This window comes from Eufriesea mexicana, unplaced genomic scaffold, assembly GCF_001483705.2.
Source record: "Eufriesea mexicana isolate 0111107269 unplaced genomic scaffold, ASM148370v2 scaffold2888, whole genome shotgun sequence".
NCBI classification, from domain to species: Eukaryota; Metazoa; Arthropoda; class Insecta; order Hymenoptera; family Apidae; genus Eufriesea; species Eufriesea mexicana.
This window is the reverse complement of record NW_016910972.1, coordinates 895,477-917,038: the sequence shown is the minus strand read 5'-3', so window position 1 is coordinate 917,038 and position 21,562 is coordinate 895,477. Positions and strand designations below refer to the sequence as shown.

Here is a 21,562-nt window from a genome sequence, read left to right as displayed (position 1 = left end):
TTTTTTTTTTTTTTTTTTTAACAGGGAATATATTATATTATTATAATATCCTATTAACAGCTTTTAAGAAAATATTTGTATCAAGAAATTGAAGAAACATAACAGTAGCCCGAAACTAATACAAAATTTAATGTATTTAAGAGGGAGAAAAAAAAAGTGAACTACTCTTTGTAAAGTTTTAATGAAACACTATGACTGCGTCGAATACTTATGATTGTTCAATTAGCAAGGAAACGAATGACTTAAAGAAATGAATTAGAGTGCAATCTTTTTATGATCAACAGAACTTGGTACTTGCAATGGAATCGACATTATTCCGTTGTCATCGCCGTAACAGGCAACTGATCAGAGTATTTTCTGCAATTGAATCTAGCCGTACCGCTTTTCATATTAACGAGCACGTAGTATATGTCGAATCTTCAGAAGGCAGACAGACATAGGCAAAATTAGCGAAGCCCCCAGTGACGTATTGGCGGCAACAGGGGTGCTGATAGCAGGCATCATGTCACTTCCATCGCTAATGAATTTGTTTTGTTTGCCCGTACAAGCTGCTGCTGTTGCGGTTTACCATCGCAAGTCGCATTTTCCACTCCATCCACCTTCATATCCAAATTTTCACTACAATTAAGTATGAAAATTTGTATAATAAATTTTTTTTAATGGATTAATAGAAAAAAAAAAATTTGATTTTTATAGAGCATGTAGTAATGGATATGTAGTAACGGATACTTACCTATTACTATTAAGCGTAATTTCCCCGGACGTTGGGATTTGTTGCGCCTGATTTTGCGTTTGTTGTTGCTGCCTTGCAAGACTCGCCAATTTGCTCTGTGTGATCAAGCCAGGTAGCAGATTGGACGGCGGATGTTTTTGTGGCAGAACTATCGTCGATTGATTATTCACGACATGAGTGCTATTTGAAAGATTATTAGAGTTATTTATATGAGGCAATGGTCCATTCTGATGTCCATTGCCAAAGTTTGTAATTGTTCCACTAGTTGTGGTACTTGCACTAAACACTCTAACTCCAGCACTACCACTGCCACAGCTGCCGCCATTCCTATTATTTGTTGGACTAGTCAAGGACTTAGACAGAATGGAAACAGAACTGCTGTTGTTCGGTAATTGTCTGTGTTGTTGCTGTTTAGATTGATTTGACTGTATCTCGCTAGTAGCACTTGCGCATTGGGTAGATACTACACTCGACGTTGTTGGTTGATTGGTTGTACACGAGAAAGACGACGGGACTGTAGAACTTGTAGAAGTATTTACAACACTAAAACCACTACCACTGCACTGAGGCCGACTTTGCTGTGTTGCAGGCTGTGCAAAAAGACTACTAGGCAGCGGAGTCACAACAAAATGTGAACCGCCCAGTTCGTCTGTCCGCGTATCGCTAGAGTTATTGTCCGCTAATCCACTAACGCACGCACTACTGGTGATACTTGCTACGGCAAGGTCGAAGTCCGACAAAGCATCCACTGAGAAATAATCAGCAATATTGAATTCTGATGTAAAAGGTGGTTCATCTCCCGCACGCTCAGGTTCTATTTCCACACAAATAGATGTTGCTTCGGGTGGGAACGGGTATGGAAGCGGTTTCGATTGAATGGTTGGCTCTATATCTGAGTCCGTATCACTACTTTCTTCGCTTGGACTATGCACTGACACAGGTGGAGTCTTTGGTCGGAAATGTAAGCTATTAAGATAAATTGATGCATTAAATTTTTTCCCCAAAATTTTATATATATGTATACATATATGTTTTATTATACAACATACCACTCTTTTTTGACTGGAGTTGTTGATGTGGCAGTTGCATCAGACTCCACTGGTTCCCGCTTTGGTTGATGTATCGTGAAGTCTAAAGAAGACCACATATCATCCATATCGGTTGAACAACGATCCAATATAACTCTGGAAGTGTATAATATTAAATAATATTATTAAAAAAACATTATTTTTTTTCTTTTTTGTATATCTGAATGTCGTACCTGCCACCCCGACCAATTCGCCGTCGGGCAAAACCAATACATCTTGGTACTGGTTTGCTGATGCTGGTCAGTGCAAACCTATACTTCTTATCAGCCAAGCCCCCTTCGCTTTTATCACACCAAGGCCAATTTCCAAATCCACCTGATACAGGCTGCAAAGAGAAAAGCTCTATATCTACAATCCTGAAAAAAAGAACTTTAAGACTATTTCCACACTTTTAAAATAATTCATGACAATTTTCATTGACACCCATGATATATTAAATAACTCGCGTAAAATTAAGAAAGAATCCTGTATTCTGTATATAGAAATCTGTACAATATTTGATTTATTTCTGTTTATAAACATTGTACGTAGAAAAAGATAAATTCGAAAAAACTTAACAGCACTCACTGGTAAATAAGTGCTATTTCTATTTCGTCGGAAAGCGAATTGACCCTCATCAGCGGTGTCTTCATCATCACGATCCGAGGGAACCGAAGGCTGAGAATGTGAATGAGATGGAAGCGGACTATCTTCATCTGAGCTTATTAGCGGGTCCAGCCCGCCTCCAAGAACACCAGGCCGATTTCCTCGACCACCTCCACTACCTGCTCCACCCCGTATTCCATTATCTTCCAAACTTCCTCCCCTACTATCAGTTTTATGTTTTCGTTTTTTATATTGTCTTTTTTCTTTCCTGGGTACTACTTCATCCTGAAATAAACAATAACAAATATTTATATCATCATTATTCTCTTTTATAATATAAAAGTAAACATTCTTTTTCTTTAATATAAAAGTAATATAAAAACTTTTAAATTACTCACTTTACTACAGACTTTATTTGCCCAATTTTGATGAACACCAAACTGATTTGTAAAGAGTGGAGCAAAAGCTGGTCTCGGAGCCTTCAACGCCGATACTTCCGCCAATATTTGCCCATTGAAGTCTTGTGCTTGGTATCTACATATATTATTTCAATTGCACAAAATTCAAAATTTACTTTTATGAAAAGAAAAAAGCAACAAGTTTAAAAAATTGTTTACATACCTTTTTTCATATACTTCAATTGTAAGATGTAAGTGTTCTCGTTTGGTCTTTTCTCTTCTTTTAACCATTTCAAGAAGAGTAACTGCTCTACTAAGGTCCCTACGGAGCTTTAGCATTTTTTCGTAACTAGTTTCATCGTTTTTACGATTTTTGCGAGTTTGCATTTTTTCCGTTCTACGTCTAAACGCTAAATAAGGATTATTGGCAGCTGAACCAAACCGATGTTCTGTTTTTACTGTTAATAGAAGAGGATGTTGCTGAGACAAAAAAAAAAGAAAATGATTGCGTTAATAAAATTTTATCCCTAATTATTAATTATTAGAACATGAATTTGCAATATTTAAAAGCTTACTGTTTTAAGACGTTTATTCAGCCAGTAATCAAACACAGCAATAATTAGATCATCATCCTCTTTCAGAAGCGCCTTAGCTTCATTAAGAGTGACTACAGTTTGTCCTGAACTTTTCTCCAGACGATCCATCATTTCTTCAAACTGGAGAGGAGTTAAGTCCATTTTACGGCTTTGTACTGCAACCCATTTTTCATCTTCTGAATCCATATCATAATCCGGAATATCTTGTTCCATTGCAAAAGCTTTAGAAAACATGTATACAGTTATTAAATTTGTTATATATATAATATTACTCTGTTGATACTAAAATTTGTTTATTAGGATTTCTTACGTTGCATGTGTATAAGTTGACGCGGTAACTTATAATCAGCTGGATATATCTTGTCATAAGCTTCCACATCAGTTAAATCAGTTACTTCAGGAGTAGGAATGATTAGACCCGTGCATATTGCTCTTTGCAAGTGATGTTCCTATGAAAACAATTAATATAGTAAATACAATAAAAGTTGATAAAATATTAAATATTTATATTTTTTCATCTGCTATTATAAGTCAAAAACTGTGAAAATTGTATTATAACATTTTAACAAGTATACACCATTACATATATTTCTATAATATAGCATTATATATAATTACAATATATTATTAAATACTTATTGTTTATATATTTGAAAACAGGAGCAAACAATCATTATACAAAACTTATTTTGTGGAACATAATATACTATAAATTGAGAAACAACAATTGTAAAGCTTAAAAACAAAAAATTCTTATACGTTGAATAGTAACGTTGGAGCATCTATTTTGATTCAATCATTCCTTCAATATACAAAACTGACAGTTGTCAATAATAATATAACATGATATATAAAAGTTTGAAGAACAATAATAATATATAAAACATCATTATCAATTACGTTTAACAATAAAAATAAAGAATTTTTACACATAATAATGGTATGAAAGGTGCCATCTGCCGGTTGTTTACGAAGATGCGCCTGAAAGTAAGATGGCGGACAGGGAAAACATGCTGGAAGAAGGCTGAACGTTCGACTTACACATTCCTCCTCCTTTTCCATGCCGCTGGGCATTTGGGGCACAGCACGATTAATGGCCGAGTAATCTGGCAGATCCGGTAGTTCCTCGGCCATATAAATCGGCATGGGTTTGGAAGCGTCCAGGGCACGGGCCCTGAACGACAGCTTGCTCATCCTGAGGCGGCTGGCTCGCGTGTTGACAACCGAGTTGGCTGGTGTCGAACCGTGAGGCCAGTCGGGTCGGCTCGGGCCTCGGACTTGGGGAACGTGAACCTGACTGGGCCTGGTTGGGGGCCCTGCGGCCGTAATACCCGGCACAGAGAGCGCTCAGGGCCTCATCGTTCTCCGGCCATCGCGCTGGAACACGGTCACTCAGTCACCAAACGAGATATATCACTTCGAAAACATGTTTGCGTGACACGGTCCCTGCTCAAAGCCATCATGGCCGACGCACAGCCATTTAACACGTTCAGCTCGAGCAGTTCCGCGATGCGACGTGCGCCGCGCGGGAATCGGCTTGCTACCGCCACCGGTCGACTCACGAGCGTCTATTGGACGCTTCTCATTTACCTTCAATATAAGCCTCGTTCACACTATTTATAGTTTATTATAAAATTTAAAAGTTAGTGAAATTAAATTTGTTAAAAAGTATTTGCCAGTACATAATAATATTAAAATTAAATATTGTACTAAACTTTGATAATTTTAAAGAACGTATATTATGCTTATATGGTAACATTGGTATTTAAATTTTTTGGGGTTTTTTTAATCTATTTGACGTATATTTCATATCTGTAAATAAAAAATTTTTTACACAACGGTATGATTAAAAACTGAAAATGAATAAATATATAGTGTAGGTTTAAAATTAATAGTATATATTTGACAATTGTTTGGAATGTTTTTACTATATTATGAAAATACAAATTTAGAAAAAGTAGTAATTACAATTGATATTTATGTTCATTACATTATGTATTAATTAATAGTGTGGAGGAATTATTGTTGAGTAAACTAAATTACAACTATCTATTATAGCATATACATATATTTATATTTTGATTTTAAGTGTCTTTAATTTGCGCACGCGTCGATGTGTGAGGATACTTCAAATTTTCAATTTTTTACGATATGTAATAATTAATAGAAATAGTTTAATTTTGTGAGAAAATACTGTTTATTTGTTTCCTTTACAGATATGATATTAAAGATAAATAAATATATCTTCTTTTATTTAAATATTTTTTTAACGCATTTTGACATTTAGTAATAGAAAAAGATATCGTAATTAATATGATTTTTTTAAATAGCATGTGTTAAAATATAAAATTCGATACATTTAAACAATAATACTCTTATTACATTACGAAAACTAATGGAAAAAGATAATATCGAAATTGTAAATAAAGAAGTACATGTATTAATACCTACGTTTGAACGAAAACTTAGGTTAGATACTTTCATGTAACATATGGAAGCAACAGATTTAACGCTCACAATTATTTATAATAATTTGAAATCAAATCATTCAGTATTTTATTTATTTAAAAGAAGCTTTTATTGATGTTAGATCACATTCCCGCGTGGCGATATGGCGCAGAGTATTGCAATTCTTTCTGTGATTCCTAGGTTATCTTACCATCTCCGAATGCAACTTCCAAACTTAACAATATTTGATGTTTTGCCAGGTATTGTTTTTGACATACACCTCCTCTTATACCAGTAAAGTTAGAATTTTTTCGAAACCTTTCGCAGGAAGCACGTGTTAAAACGTACTATTACTATTATTTGTTGTACACTGAATTTGCGCATTTAGGGTTTAGATATTGGCGGAAAATCCATCCACTTTAAATTTCTAATGCATTCATCGAATATAATTAACTATTTACACATTAAAATTTCTAAATTTTTTCCAGTAAAAATTTAAAAATTTAATTTTTCTGTTTTTGTTCTTATATCAATCTCATTATACAATACATATAAGTCTTTTATGCATTTAGACACTTCTTTGTTTCAGATAAAAATGATACATTATCAAAATTACAAGCTGCAGATATACTTATAACTGATTGTAATTTATTTTTACCATATATGGATAAGTTACCATCTGTAAAGTGGGTACAAACAACATGGGCTGGTGTTGAAGCATTAAATTTGAAAAATAAGAAAATTAATTATACTCTTACACGTTTCTCAGACAAAGCATTTGGTTTAGCTATGTCTGAATATGTAATAGCACATATATTTAATTTTGAACGTAATCAAAAACAACAATATCAAAATCAGAAAAATAAACAGTGGATGAAAGATGGTAAAATTTTTAATCACAGACTTATTTGTGATTTGTCTGTGGGAATTTTAGGTTTAGGAAATATTGGAAAATCAAGTAATTATTTTGTGGATTCTTTGTTCATTGTTATTAGCATAGTTATTAATTTAAGTCTATGTAAACATATTTTTGCAGTTGCAGAAAAATTAAAAATATTTGGGGCCACTGTTTGGGGTATCACCAGAACATCGCTTAAAGAAAAGTTAGATTATCTTGATGAACACAGAACAATTGCATATTTGTCTGAAATATTAACACACTGTGATTACATTATTAATGTTCTGCCATCTACACCTAATACTATAGGTTTATTAAATGGAAATGTATTACAAAATTGTAGAAATCGAGGCAGTGTCTTTATCAACATAGGTCGTGGTACAATAATTAAAGATTCAGATTTATTAAATGCTCTTGAGCAACAATGGATTTCAGGAGCAATCTTAGATGTTTTTGTAGAAGAACCATTATCAAAAGAAAGTAAATTATGGACATTACCACAGGTGAATTTTATATTTTATCAAACTAAAATTAAGTCCAGTTCTAATTAATAGAAAATATTTTCACATAGGTTACCATTTCACCACATATCTCAGGTGTAACTCGTGCACAAGATGTTGTAAGATTTTTTATTCAGAATTATCAAAAATATATTAAAGGAGAAACATTATTAAATGTAATAAATTTAGAAGAAGGTTATTAAGTGCTTAGAAAATTTAATTATATATAAAATCTTTAGGTAATATTTACGTAACATGTATAATAGATAAAACCAAGATGAATATATATAATTGTTATAATTTATGAATATATGCAATGTTATAATTAATGAATAAAAACAATTGTTCCAATAGTTTATTTTACGTAATAATATATATTACTTGTATATTTTTTAATAAGGTAATTATTCTGTTTTTTGAGTATTTTGATTTGGAGACAGTTTTAAACCTCGTATACTAAGATCATAAACCACTTCTTCCAATTTTTTAACAGCATATTTTAAGCCATCATAACGTTTTCTTAAAGAATCATTTTTTAAATTTAAAAGTTTAAAGCCTATATTCAAATTAACAACAAATCGTGCTATTTCTACAGGTCGATCATAATCACCATTGGTAACACTATTTACAGCAAAACGACTCTGAAATGTAATTTATGATATATAATGAGTAATAACAACAATTGTATTGCATAAAATACTTACTAGTTCTGCAGGTAATTCCAGTAAACCCATTAAATAGTCTTCTAGGTCCAAATGAAAACCATCTTGTCTATTATTTTTAACTATATGTACAGTATCAATTTTGAACAAGATATGCGCAATATAAATAAATTAATAAAATTTCTTAAATAGTTACTTACCTCCTAATATTTCAGCAACTGTTTCTTTTGTAACCAAAACATTGATTTCTAAATATATTATTAAAGAAATTAAAAAACATAATTTTTGTGTAACAACACGCCACTTGTCATGAAATCTGTAATATTGGTCATTAGGCACAATTTCTGCAAGTCTTGCATAGTTTACCTGAATTTCTTTAAAATGTTCCCTTGATGTTGCACAATATTGAGATACAACTATAAATTAAAAAGTAATAACTAATTTAATAGTTTTATAATCCATTAAATATGCTATAATCCATTAAATAATATACTTATGTTTTCTTCTGTATTATTTTCATTATGAATATTTTGTAATATCATCAGAATATCTTCGGCACTTTTATTAAGATTTCTTGTAATAGTACGGATTTCCTTTAACATAAAAAAAGAAATGATTTTTATTCTTTTTACGTGTATATTTTTAATTATTATCAAAATCTATTATTTCAACAAAATTTACAATAGAATATCAAGTATTAATGTAATCTAACCTAAAATACACATAGAATGAAACATAAAAACATTTGATAAAAAATAATTCATATTGTTTATTATGAAAAAGTGTAAGAAAAATTACATAAAGTGATAAGATATCCATAGCAAAATTGTGTTAAAGTAGTATTACAATTATTTGACATTCACGTTATTTTGACACATAATTTCAAGATAGATGACAAATTATTAATATATACCTCACATAATTCTTCTTCGTTTCTCAGATAGTTTTGAAATGAAGCAAAAATTTCCGATATTTTATCACTCATATTTTTTGTGGTTCCTTTAAAAACCCTTTTAAATAATCTATACAATAATGTTTTGAAAAAAGACACTAGTGTCTGCATACAATAGTAAACAAACCCTGTAATAGATGGCGTTATTGTAATTGTCAGATTCAAATAAAAATTGTTTTGTGTTGTACATATACATATATTGTAGTTAATTAGCTCTGTGATGATCATGTTTTGAAATATTATATATCGTAATTTGTTTTTATCAAAATAATTATTAATATGATATGAACAAATATTAGATCGTTAATTTTTTCTTGTTTCTTTTTAAAATTCAAACAAACAATATAATATAAATTAAATATCATGTACATAAAAAGATAAATGTGTATTGATGTATTAAATATATACATATGTACATTATTGTAATTTATTTACTATGTATGGTCTGACTAGGTACTTTCACATTCTACTAGAATTACAATAGAACACTTTAAATATAACTTCCGTGTTCCTTAAATGTTAATTAAGCATATACAAAATATAAAATACTTAGGGGAAAAAGTGATAACATATTTTTAACCGGTGAAAGGAACATTCAATAGAGTGATGTTCCACGCTAAGTACATGAACTACTATATACACAAAATATACGATTAATATCCATTAATATAAATTCGAAATGATTTGCAAGATGTATTAGATTGATATAAAGAATCAAATAATCATTTATTACAACGATGATAGAGTTGTGATAGCGGTTTGTACAGGTCGGGAACCGAGTCCGTAAGCGCGCAAGCTGTAAGTTGCAAGGTCTCGCGTGGTATATAAATAGAAACCAGTAGGTCCTGCTGTGAAGTCGAGGAAGGTGGTTGGAATTCTACAGGATGCCTCTACGTAGCTCGTAGAGGATACCTCAGGGAATCTGCGGGCGTGTCATTGATCCCGATACACGCGTTCAAGTATCCGAACGAGACTGGCTTTATTGAAAAGTTCACGCCCACGTTTATAAGTTCCTAAGAGCTACAACCAAGTTTATTAGAAATTCTCAGGTAAATTGACTTCATAGGAATAACAGAAATAGTTTGCTAATGTTGAAGCTGAAGGTATTTTAATTTATTTTGATCAAAAAGACGCTTAGTCTTTCAAATTAAATCGAAGGTTACATATAATAAACAAAAAAAAGAAAGAAGAGGAAGAAGAAAGAATAAGAGAAGAATATGAGTAAGAGAATAAGAGAGAACATTGAAACTTTTTATTTTCCTTATAGATGTATATTACAATGATGAATATAATAATTAGAGATATAAAAATGTTTATATTTTTATATATATTTAATTGTGTTCTATGGTCATCAATAATTCAGAAGAATAAACGACCTTGCTGGCGACCTTCAACCATGCAGAACGTCTTCACATTTCATTTACATTACCAGAAGATTTTGGTACTATAATTCAACTTATGACTAGGAAGTACTACGAATAATGTTATGTTTGATTAGTTGAGTAAATTTATTGCAGAAATAGTAATATATAAAGCAATATCAAGTACCTATAATCTATATCAAATTTGTCATTTTTCAATCTGTTCCTTTGTTTCAAATATTAACAAGTATTATAAGGTATCTATCTTTACATACGTATAAGATAGATATATCACATAATAGATATACATACGTATGTAAACACATTAATAGTAGGTATTAAGTAACGACAAATACGAATTCCGATACGATATTTATATATTTATATATTATACTGCCAGCATTTCTAATAAACTAAATTTTATTTGTTAAAGTGGTACTTTTTATGCTCAAGATGTAAGACGATTTGCATCAACATGTATCTGCATGCAAGTGCAAGCAAATGGATCGAAAAGGAGCTTGTTGAGGAGGATCAAGACAGTGGAAATGCAGAAGTCTGGGCGACAACGATCCGTTAAACTTGCATTCCTCAAGACGCTAATCTCAATAAAATTCTGATACCATAGGTTGTCATAAATATTTGATACATCGTATGTATAACTGTTCAATGTGGCTTATATGAACTATTTGTTATTTATTGTGCAATCTCCTCTGTCAAAAGAAGTCACAAAAAATTCGATAGTTTGTTGTAATTCAGAAATAAATGTCAATATTATACAATAAGCCAACATAGTAGTCAGAGCAAGAAAAATAGGCCTAGAAAAAGCAGTTGTTATTTTCATATAATAATATATGTAAATATACATTAATAATAAAAATAATAATACTGAATTTGTTAAATATTTAAGTTCCTATATCCATGTAAATAATTTCTGTACCAAAGAATCGAGGTTCCATATTATCCACACAAAAATTCTTGAGTGAAAACGTATACCGTGTTAAATAAACATAAAATTTGCCAATTAAAGGCTTTTTTCCTTATTTGTGTTTCTTACATGTGAAAGGAGAATGTATAAAGATTAAATCGATGCCAAATTTAAGTCATTTATACAGTAGTTTTCGAGAAATTATCAAAAAACGAACTGGGATTCCATATTGTCATCTTCTTCCCTATATAAATGTGAAACGAAACATTCGATGTTCGACAAATTTCACAATTAATAGTCATGCCCTTTCGCCTTAGTGTCACAACTGTCATACGAAGCGTAAGAAGAATCTAATAGCTACTCAATATTTGTACATTAAACAAGTTTTCTTGCTCGTTTTCATCGAGCATACGGTAATGTCAATACACCGGTAGGGATATACAAACATGAATATATTAACGACAAAGGGAATCAATCGATTTCTTCAGTATTCTTATCAGACACTGTTCTTATGAGACACTGTTAAATGTAATTTCGTAAATTACATGGCTCCCAGATCATTCTTTATTCTTGTCATAATGACTTTTACCGCGGACAATATAATGTCTCGTGAAGAACAAAAGCATGTACTTATGCCGAAATTAAATGAGTAACATTATACAAAAGATAAACTCATTTAGAATACGTGCTGTCGATAAAATATGTTGATGTAAGTAACAGTCACACACAAGAAATGCATCAACATAAATGTCAGGGTCATTTGCACACATACCAGACATTCAGACAGACATCGATTAAATACCTATACTTTTACTACGTTAATATCTCCTAACATTAAGCCTAAACATTACTAACAAATATTAGTGCGCAATATTAAATTATCCGCAATATTAAGATGTTTAATAAAAATATGTATAGCAAATTGTCAAATGACGTCTATGTAATTAGAACGACAGAAATATAGGGATTAAAAGATAAGGCAGCCTGTTTTGATTCGTACGGTTACTAAGGGGGGGAGGGGGAGGGCTTGTATGGGTGGCGCCGTGTTAAAGAAATGCCCCCGGGCACTACCTTTTTACGTCACTGCTGGAGAATTTCCTACCCGCTGGCTGCTCGCCATTGCGAATCACAGTACCGGCATAATATCGAACCGTTAAGAGCCGAGAGCACAACGGAAGAATCCATGGAATCCAAATAAACGTCTGAAAATTATATAGTGCATTCTGCAACATTAGGAGACATGGGTCGCAAAGAGATAAGTTCAAAATGAACAACTTACGAAAAATCATGTTCTCCGTGACACGTTTTACAACCCGTTTTCAACTTTTGATATTACGATGTTTCTTTCAATCATAATGCTTCAAAGAGATGTTCATTGATACGATGTACTTTTCATCTTTCTTGTAAATTTCTTCACTGATAACTCGTGTAATATGATCTGTAATGTAAAGCCAAGAATGTAAATGCCATATACCTTCAAATTAGACGAAAGAAATATTATTCTGCATAGTGCTGATTACACATATACATCCAGTAGAAAAGCCCACGGGTTGTCAGACCGCAGGCATCAAGAGACCACCCCAATCATGGAATAGCTTCTCTGAACACTCTACAACGGTTAATTTTTTTTTTTTAAGTAACGGAATATTTTTACATGGTTAATGATTAATTATAATTTAAGGTTCGATACAAAGGAAATGAAAAATGGATCTGCAAGCACAAGATCATTATGGTATGGAAAATTAAGAGACAATTTTCTGTAGGAAGATATCAAAGGACACCAGTACTTCGCGTTCAGACACGAGAAGCAAAACACATCGGCAGGGAACCAACAGGTTTGACTTGCCGGACTAGTTAATAAATTACCGTAGTCCGCCGCCATCTTCATCTTCGAAGTTGCAAATGAGAATTTGGAATACTGACTACCAATCACGAAGTAAAGACTCACATTGATTGCACTCCAATATTTCGTGCATTGTTATTGAAACTTTTACATATATTTTATGGAAAATATCTTCCTCGCATAAACTTAATATGCATTGTGAGAACTAACGTTGAAAAAAAATTGCTGTACTTTTAAAGGAAGTTATGGACCATTTACAATCATTGAGATACAATCATAGTAATGATTTGATCTTCCTTCCATTTCTATTTTTCAGAAAAATGTTTCTTTTTCGCATGTCTGAATTGCATTTTTTAAATACTTGGTAGAAAAATTGTAACCGTGCATGTACGTAAATGATAACCGGAAATGAATAAAATCATTACTGTTCCTAAACCTTTGTTACGATAATATATAATTTATTATATATTATTATATATAACATCGATGCATTTTTTGCGCATCTCACGCGGCCACAAATAGCATAAACACGTACATTAGCGATGCAGCTGGGTAAGTGGGTAGGCTCACGTAGTTCGTACGACCTTCATAAAAACTCGTCGATCAGAGATTGCCGGGAATGTTGAGTGAGAACTCGCCGTCTACGGGGTGGCGAATAAAAAAGTAAGCGCCTACCTTGGCAAACGAGACACCGACGCTAACTACCATGCCGAGTAAATGACAGTACAATGATGAAGGTAAAAAACGACGCTAACTACGCGAGGAAATGTACTACGTCGAAACAAATATGTCTACGACGTCATCATGATTGAGTTTTGTTGCCAAAGAAAAAAGAAAAAGAAGAAAGCTATCTATTTATATATCGAACAAACCAAGACACTGTTGTCCTTTATTTCCATTAACAAATTGTTCTTATCCCAGTGATGGAATCTGTACAAAAAAAAGATTGAAAAATAAAAGCAATTTTTTCACTTTTTTATAGTGTAATATCAAGCGTTGATTAACTAAAAAGATCTTACTGAAAGAAAAAATCTTGTAATTGGCGATGGAATCAAAATTCGTTGATATATTAAAGTTCCAGCGATTTTCCGAGGATTCAAGGTTCATGCAAGAGAAAGACAGAGACAAAGAGCAGTCCATAGGTTAAGTCCCCACCAGAGAGGCCCCGTGGAAAGATGCTGGTCGCTCTCACGTGGTTAACGCACGTAGATACATATATTATCCTGGCGCGCGCACACCTTGGCCTCCCGTGGTTCAGCGGTTAGTGGTTAGTGGGTGCACAGGTTGCCGATGTGCGCACACACTGTGCGTGTCGTCAAGGTATGCCAGCGGCCAATCCGGTGCCACGTATACCAATCACCGTTTTCGTTAGCCGCTTCCTTGCACTTTACCTTTCGAGAGACACGTGAGTTTTCGTTGTCTTTTCCGACTTCGTCATAAACTTCTTCCGGTCAGCGCACGGATGACTATTTTCCTTTCCGTTTCGCGTACCTATCTGTGACGCTCCTGATACCAGTGTAATGTGCGATGACACGCGGGAAAATCCAGGATGGTTGAAAAGATTTCACAACGAACACAATGCATTTGCGAATCTTGATTGGCGTGACGTTGATTTAAATGGAAATTTGTTAGCAATTCTGTTCGATTTCGTGGATATAGGACGTGCAAGAGTTCTGCCACGAGTGCAGTAGAGTCAATACGTTAATATTTACGAGCTTATTCGGTGTGAAACGACTAAACAGCTTCGATTCCAGATAAATAAAAAGGTTTTCCCTCTGGTGAACGTTCAGGATCCGGTTGAGCGGCCGTGTACGTTATAACCGTGACGAAACATCGACATGGACGGTATTTCATTTATTCTTGAATACAACGATGGAACAGCTTTACTTCATAGCGCATGGATGTCTTAGGAAAAAGTGAGACAACCGGAAATACGAAATAATCACTCCCTCGATTCGATAGTCTCGACTTTATGTAATCGTGCTAGTCGAACATTGCACGTGCGGTCGTTGAAGTCTCCACGTCTCTGCTAGTTCTCGCATTGAAGTTTTCCGAGGACATTTCTACCTGGAAGTGAACGAGTAATTTGATATCAGTGCAAATTGATCAGTTGACCGAATACCTTCTACGATGAATATTCAAGTTATATAAAGGCTTCATTGATGAAAGTGTTGTATTTGATTTTGTTGTTTCTAATTTTCTGTTTCAATTAACAATCTGGGCAACCTAATAATACCGATTATCGTTTATTTACTATATAATCAAAAATGACATAAAAAAAGAAAAATAATTCTATGCAAAATAATGCAAGGTGATCAAGTAAAAAGTGCGACAAGGAAAAAAAAAGATTCGACGTTAAGAGGCGGCTCGAGAAGAGAACGAAAAGGCGCAGGGGGAGGGGCAGAGGATAGAGGAGGTGGGGGTGGAGGAAGAACAAGAAGTGAAAACATTTAAACGAAGAAGGCCTTCGTATTATTGCTACGGGAGGAGGACCTGTGCCACGAGAGAGGCGGGAACATGCCTAGCGATTTGAATACCAAATCGCTGCTCTTGTGCAATTCCTTTGCCTTTTTTTATTCCCTCCCAGTCCCTACGACCTCTTCACATCTACCTGCGTGCCTCGTGTATTTTTAGGCATGACACGCTTTCTTTGTGTCGTCCGGAGCACTGTTGTAAAAAGAGCTACGTTGAAAAAACTGCGTATGCCAACGAGGCTGACTTTTTCTTTGTGGCTGCATTGCGTCAAGAACAAATAACGATTGATAAAATTACATTTAAAAACAAATTAAGCAAAACTGAAAGAGGTATATATACCTGAGAGGTTATTTCCACAAAACAGTCACCTGAAATATAACATACATGGAAAGTTACATGAGACAAATTCGCGCTGTAAGATACTTACAAGATGACCACGTGATATCCATTCTTAAAGGACAGAGTAACTTGATTTAGCCTCTCCTAGGCTTTGTCTGTATATAAAGAACCAAGACATAGCCTAGAATAGGTTAGGTCAGGGCTCGTTCGACACGATTATCGTCGTACTACTTATGTTGAGGACACACCCAAGGTCAAGCTCAAGGTGAATGATCGATGGGAAATATCAAAGGAACATAACAGGTACAGGCAGTATTTCTGTAAATGTTTATGTCTTCTGTGTTAACAATTACTTGTTTAGTTTCTGACTAATAATTACTTGAACTATGGTCTATTTTTATGCACACGACGATTATTACGAGTATAAAAAGATAATTATTTATACCTGATTACGTTACGTACGATGACATGATTGTTATATCCAAGCACGCATTTTTATATTTTTCTACGTCCATTTTGCGAGGGAATTAGAAAATTATTGTTTAAGATTTGTCGATAAATAATTTTCTTCAAAACTCACGATCGATAAGGAGGAAAGTATTCTTTCTACCGACAGTGATTCTTCTTTACCATCTTCCATTAACAAAGATGGCGGAACAACAAGTAGTTTTAATTTTGCGCCAACTATTTTTACAATTTAAATTCTTCTAATAAATTAAGAAAAAAATTCATACATTTTCGAGGTAAGTAATTATTCAATAAATATAATTAAGAAAATAAATAAGTTTATATTGTTTATTTTTCGCGTCTATTCATTGAGTCTGTAAATGATTATAAACTACCAAATGTATGACAAACTATATTGCTATTTTATTTTTAATGGTAACGAAATAGTAAAACAACACTTGTTCTTATATTAGGATATAAGTAGGAGGTGTACCGTGCCGGTAATGAGTCCATTGTGATCGCTTCAAATATATTTTTTACTAACTTAAAAAGCTGAGCGAATACAGAATATCACGAATTTGGATTTTCTTGTTCGACTACTCTTACATGCGCCCGATCAATTATGGTAGAATTACAGTGGAATAAAAGATATTACTGGAAAGTACATAGTATCTGTATAGTGTTCAATTCGATTCTCGAATTGCAACTGCTCGCATCCATTCGTTAAATACTTCCCTTACGCGTTACTATATCATGATTTCCCTAAACAATGCTAAACGCTTTTTACGTTCGTCGATATCACGAAACAAAATATTTAAATTTTCTAGAAACTTAATGTCTTTTTTACGGTATACAAGCTGTATCGGTTCGAGAGATCGAATTCAATCGAAACTAAATGATACGTGACATTAATAATAACGATAATTATATGACAGTTAATATTACGAATAATTTACTACATATTGCCATGAAATTTTCAAGAACTTATAAATTTTTTCTTACGAATTATATACAAATTTTTAACGTAAAATGAGTGCTCTAAAAGGATTACGAGAAAATATATTACTTAAAACTATAATTGCGATTATTTTAACAATTTTTTTTTTTACATATGTATTGCCATAATACAAATTAATCAATTCATTATCAGCACGAAGCTCGTGTGAAATATTAAGTCGTTCTCTTCTTTATATTCTGTTCTTGGGTCCCTCGAAAAAAAAACTATTTAAAAAATCGCAGTTATTATCATATTTGAAAAATGAAGTTCTCAAAAACATCTTTAAAATTATGCAAGTGGTCTTTTCAACTTCGATCTAAGTAATCTTTAAACCAACAATTCAAATATAAAATTTCTTTATACAAAGTATTAAAAACCAAGCTTGTCCGTACTAAGAAGGGAAAGAATTATATTTTGCGATGAAGAACAATAAATTTTTAATAGAATTGATAAAATATTCAAGAAAAAGTTAGTCCATTACTCTGACTCTATCTTATAATTAATAGTCTCTATTAAATCGACTGAGTGTTCTATATGAGTATTGAAACGAATGTTATAATGCTCAATGCTCTTACTAATTTTTCAAATTAATATTTCCTAATGAGTCATTGTACTACCAAATAGTATTGTAATTTGTTTTTTTTTAAGTACTAATTGCATAGTTTGGTGAATATTACTTTCCATTCGTAGTAATGTTTCAAACTTTTCACATGCGACTAATAAACCAAAAATAAAAACATTAACAAAATATGTAAAACAGGCATATATTGAGAACTCAATTTGTAAACACTGTATCTGCACTGAACCTTTAATAGGATAAATGTCTTTCTTTAAAAAGTGAAATTAAATATTGCAATTACTTTACACTGAATCAAAATCAAGTGCTTAATTAAGATATGAAAAGATAAAAAGTTTCTTGATAGAAAGTGCAACCAGAATTAAGTCTCAAAGAATTTAAATTTCTTCCTCGCTATCACTGGATAATGGACAACATACTTCTATTTACCTAATTAATTAAAGCTTACATATTTAAAAATTAAAAAACAGTCTCTACAAAAGCAAACACAAAAAATACGGCGATTATCAACTGATCGTTATTCGTAATTTGTATGGAATGAGCTACTCTCAACAATTAGTATATTTATAATTGATAAAACGAAGGACTACAACAAATATCTAGAGTAAAAAATAGTATCAAGTTTAGAACAAAATGTTGTACCATATTGTAATAACTTTGTATAACGGATTGGAATAATTAAGAAATCAAATATTTTACTAATGTTATGAAATCAATATTCAATTTAAAAGACAAGAAGAAGAAAGGGAGAAAGAAAAGAGAAGCAAAACATCTATCTATACTTGTGCAATTATCCTTAAAAATAAAAATAACATTTATACTTCATAATACAGTATTGCATTAAATATCACTTAAGCTACATTCACGAGTATTTCTCATATTAAAAAATTTGTCGCGATTATATTGTTTGATCTGCTGATAATCAATCCGTGTACAATTGAAGTATTCATCATTATTGATCGATTAAATTCGGTAAAAGAAATCCTCAACATTTAATAACTATTTAGTAGCTTTTTTTGTATACTCATACCACTATTTTACCAACTTGAAGTTTCATTTTTTACGATTCCTGGTACACATTTCTAAATACGTTTAGTTGATAGTCTAATTAAAGCCTACGAATCTAAAGTGCTCGTTCATAAGTGATATGTCGATTAAAATATATTACCTACAGGCGACGATGAATTTAATAGAGGAGCAATATGATTTAATCATGTGCAACCGCGTGTGCTAGCAATTTTTTAACAAAAATTTTCTAATGGATACTTTATGATAATGCTTTAATTATGAATCTATTAGTTTTGTGGTCATGTGGTCCCAATTCAAATAAGATTTAAACGCAAATTTATCTTCAAGAAATATTTTACTCCGAGGGTATACGTTTGTTATTCTAAAAACAGAAGAAGAAAAATACAAAGGAGATTAGGAAATTATTCTACTTTTGTATGAATTTGAATGCCAGCACAGGCTTGTTTCACAATTTGCGGAAGTAGGAACGAGCAGCATTTTTAATACATTGAAATCATTACATTGTTACTTCGTAATGAAAAATAAAATTATTATACGAAAACTTGTGCGACTGATATAATAACTTTAACTCGTTTCTACTTCTTTTTAAATAAACGCTAGTCGTAGCACTCGCTTTATAACATTAACATCTTTTTTTTTTGTATTTTTAAATTAGATGCCAACAATTTGATATGAAAAATTCACTAACCATGATGGGACGTAAATTTTTATGTGATTAAGTTTGCCAACAGCAGTTTGTCTTTATCTCACTAATAAACTTCCTTAAATACTTAGTAATATATTTTAAGTTTCAATAAGAATGAGATATCTCGATAATCATATCATAAAACTTATTTTATGTTCTTACTGCCTAAAAATAGTCATCCGTTCTGAGGAACCAGTATTTTTTCAACTTTGGCATGTCATCACGGTTTCTTTTCCGCGGTGACAGTAAAATTTTAGCCAAGTATTTGTAAAATGCAATTAGCGACTTTTATAATTAACATGATAGTATACATTCTTGATTTTGTAGAAAATAATGCCATCTACTTCGTTTATAAGTGTTAAAAAGTTTGACGCATGTTTTTAAATATTCATTCGCACTTTGTAAGCTTAAAGACGATTAAAAGTTGACTAGAGGCGATAATCTCAGATTTATAATAAACGAAGCTAAAGCTTCTATCTCCCGATTTAAAGTCTTTACTTTGGGGAATTTAAAATTCAACGGCAGCATTTACATGGGTTGCATAAATAATGCCTCTTAGCCGAGTCTAGCGTCTAAAGTGAATATAAGCTGGTTGATTTTTAAAAAGCAAAAGTACCGAATATATCTTTGCTCGATAACTTTCCTTTCACAATAGGAAGAATTTATTATAATTCGATTCAAGGTTCCCTATCTATTCTCTTAGGGTATATATAATATATATATACATATATATGTATACATATATATTTAATTTCTCAAATGGCAAAAGCGTATGTAGCAATCGTAAATATAAAAATTTCCATGATACTGTCCTTGGCAAACTTTTTCGATTGAATTGCTTAGTATGTAGTAATTTTGGAATCATGCATAATTTCACTAGTCTAATTATAAATAAAACAAAATCTACACACTATGAATAACATTCCATATTTTTCTATTCCGGATATTCAAATGCATTTTCAGTAAGCAAAATTTTATAGTGTTTAATTTTCTTTTTATGTGTGACGTATCAGTATGGATGAAAATTTCCACTGCTTTTAACATCCATTAAAATTGACACGTTTCGTGGCTATTGCCCTATTAAAATAGCTTTATAAACATATGTGCATTTTACGACCTTTTTCTGTGAAGAATAAGTCGCATAATGGCTTTAAAGATAAATGGAGTGAAATCTCAGAATACAAGTTCTACATGAGGTTCCATGTAATGTGATTCAAATATTAAATCTCTGTACGTATTTCGTCTTTTTTCCCTAAGAGCTTTCTATAACAATGATTTTCATTAGCGCTCAAAACACATGTATTAAAATCTTGTAGAAAGTCCATATCCTAGCGTACGAGACGGCTATTCTTCAACCTCTGTGCGTTTTAAATATTCAACTTTGTATGCAAACCACGATATATCGTTCCATTCATTAGTTTAGGATATGTCACTTTGTACGAAGCCGCACTTAAAAAAAAAAAAAAAAAAACATTATATACTTGGTTTGCAAATTCAAAAATTTGCACTTGTCCAAAACACTTCACTTTATATAATTTTAGTTTAAACATTCCTAATAAAAACCGAACTTTCGGATTAAAATGTATCACGAGATTTTTTTATCATGTGACAATATCGAATAAAAACATTAGCATAGTTCACAAGTAATTCATTAAAATATAGATTTAATTTTTTGCTTCTTTTATTGTTGTCCTTTTTTTTTTTTTTTTTTTTTTTTGTTTTTTTTTTGTCACTTACTCGCAGTATTCTTACAAGAAAACTGTATCCGTGTGAGGCAATTTAAATGTTGCGACACTAGCTACTAATAACGGTAATGCAGTTAACAGTGCAGGCGCAATTAAGGGTGCACCAACTAAAGTTTTGTAAGTTGTAGTTCCTATTAAACCACATATCCTTATAGCACCCGCTATAAAACCGAATCCAGTACATCTATAAAAATCAATATATTTTGCTGTTAGCCTGAAAATTTCTCAAAAATTTTCTTTGGTGAGGAGATAGTCAAAATGAAATTTACCTTAAATGTG

General features: G+C 32.1%; 4 protein-coding genes and 1 long non-coding RNA gene across 5 annotated transcripts in view; 1 reads left to right on the top strand and 4 right to left on the bottom strand.

Annotated features, from left to right (window-relative positions):
* Positions 1 to 461: 461 nt before the first annotated feature.
* On the bottom strand, positions 462 to 4,941 carry E(Pc) (Enhancer of Polycomb). The gene is made up of 10 exons (XM_017904385.1): positions 4,442 to 4,941; positions 3,711 to 3,849; positions 3,380 to 3,621; positions 3,028 to 3,284; positions 2,805 to 2,940; positions 2,389 to 2,691; positions 1,995 to 2,146; positions 1,783 to 1,917; positions 734 to 1,699; positions 462 to 618 (listed from the first exon to the last, which is right to left on the bottom strand). The coding sequence occupies exons 1-10, from the start codon at positions 4,592 to 4,594 to the stop codon at positions 501 to 503; spliced, it is 2,601 nt and encodes an 866-aa protein (XP_017759874.1). The 5' UTR covers positions 4,595 to 4,941; the 3' UTR covers positions 462 to 500.
* Positions 4,942 to 6,003: 1,062 nt separating this feature from the next.
* Positions 6,004 to 7,449, top strand: LOC108550639 (glyoxylate/hydroxypyruvate reductase A). The gene is made up of 4 exons (XM_017904410.1): positions 6,004 to 6,108; positions 6,438 to 6,806; positions 6,885 to 7,249; positions 7,318 to 7,449. The coding sequence occupies exons 1-4, from the start codon at positions 6,012 to 6,014 to the stop codon at positions 7,447 to 7,449; spliced, it is 963 nt and encodes a 320-aa protein (XP_017759899.1). The 5' UTR covers positions 6,004 to 6,011.
* A 201-nt stretch (positions 7,450 to 7,650) lies between these two features.
* Positions 7,651 to 8,893, bottom strand: trsn (translin). Its single transcript, XM_017904361.1, has 5 exons — positions 8,822 to 8,893; positions 8,402 to 8,501; positions 8,109 to 8,324; positions 7,951 to 8,030; positions 7,651 to 7,887 (listed from the first exon to the last, which is right to left on the bottom strand). The coding sequence occupies exons 1-5, from the start codon at positions 8,891 to 8,893 to the stop codon at positions 7,651 to 7,653; spliced, it is 705 nt and encodes a 234-aa protein (XP_017759850.1).
* A 5,213-nt stretch (positions 8,894 to 14,106) lies between these two features.
* LOC108550667 (uncharacterized) lies at positions 14,107 to 16,324 on the bottom strand. Its single transcript, XR_001890435.1, has 3 exons — positions 16,249 to 16,324; positions 15,804 to 16,121; positions 14,107 to 15,056 (listed from the first exon to the last, which is right to left on the bottom strand). It is a non-coding gene; the product is annotated as an uncharacterized LOC108550667 (long non-coding RNA).
* A 4,952-nt stretch (positions 16,325 to 21,276) lies between these two features.
* The window catches only part of LOC108550666 (synaptic vesicle glycoprotein 2B), a 3,928-nt gene continuing 3,642 nt past the window's right edge, over positions 21,277 to 21,562 (bottom strand). Inside the window, exon 10 of the mRNA XM_017904462.1 lies at positions 21,277 to 21,497. Within this exon, the coding sequence (XP_017759951.1) occupies positions 21,287 to 21,497 (211 nt within the window). The 3' untranslated portion in view covers positions 21,277 to 21,286. The remainder of the gene's footprint in view (positions 21,498 to 21,562) is intronic.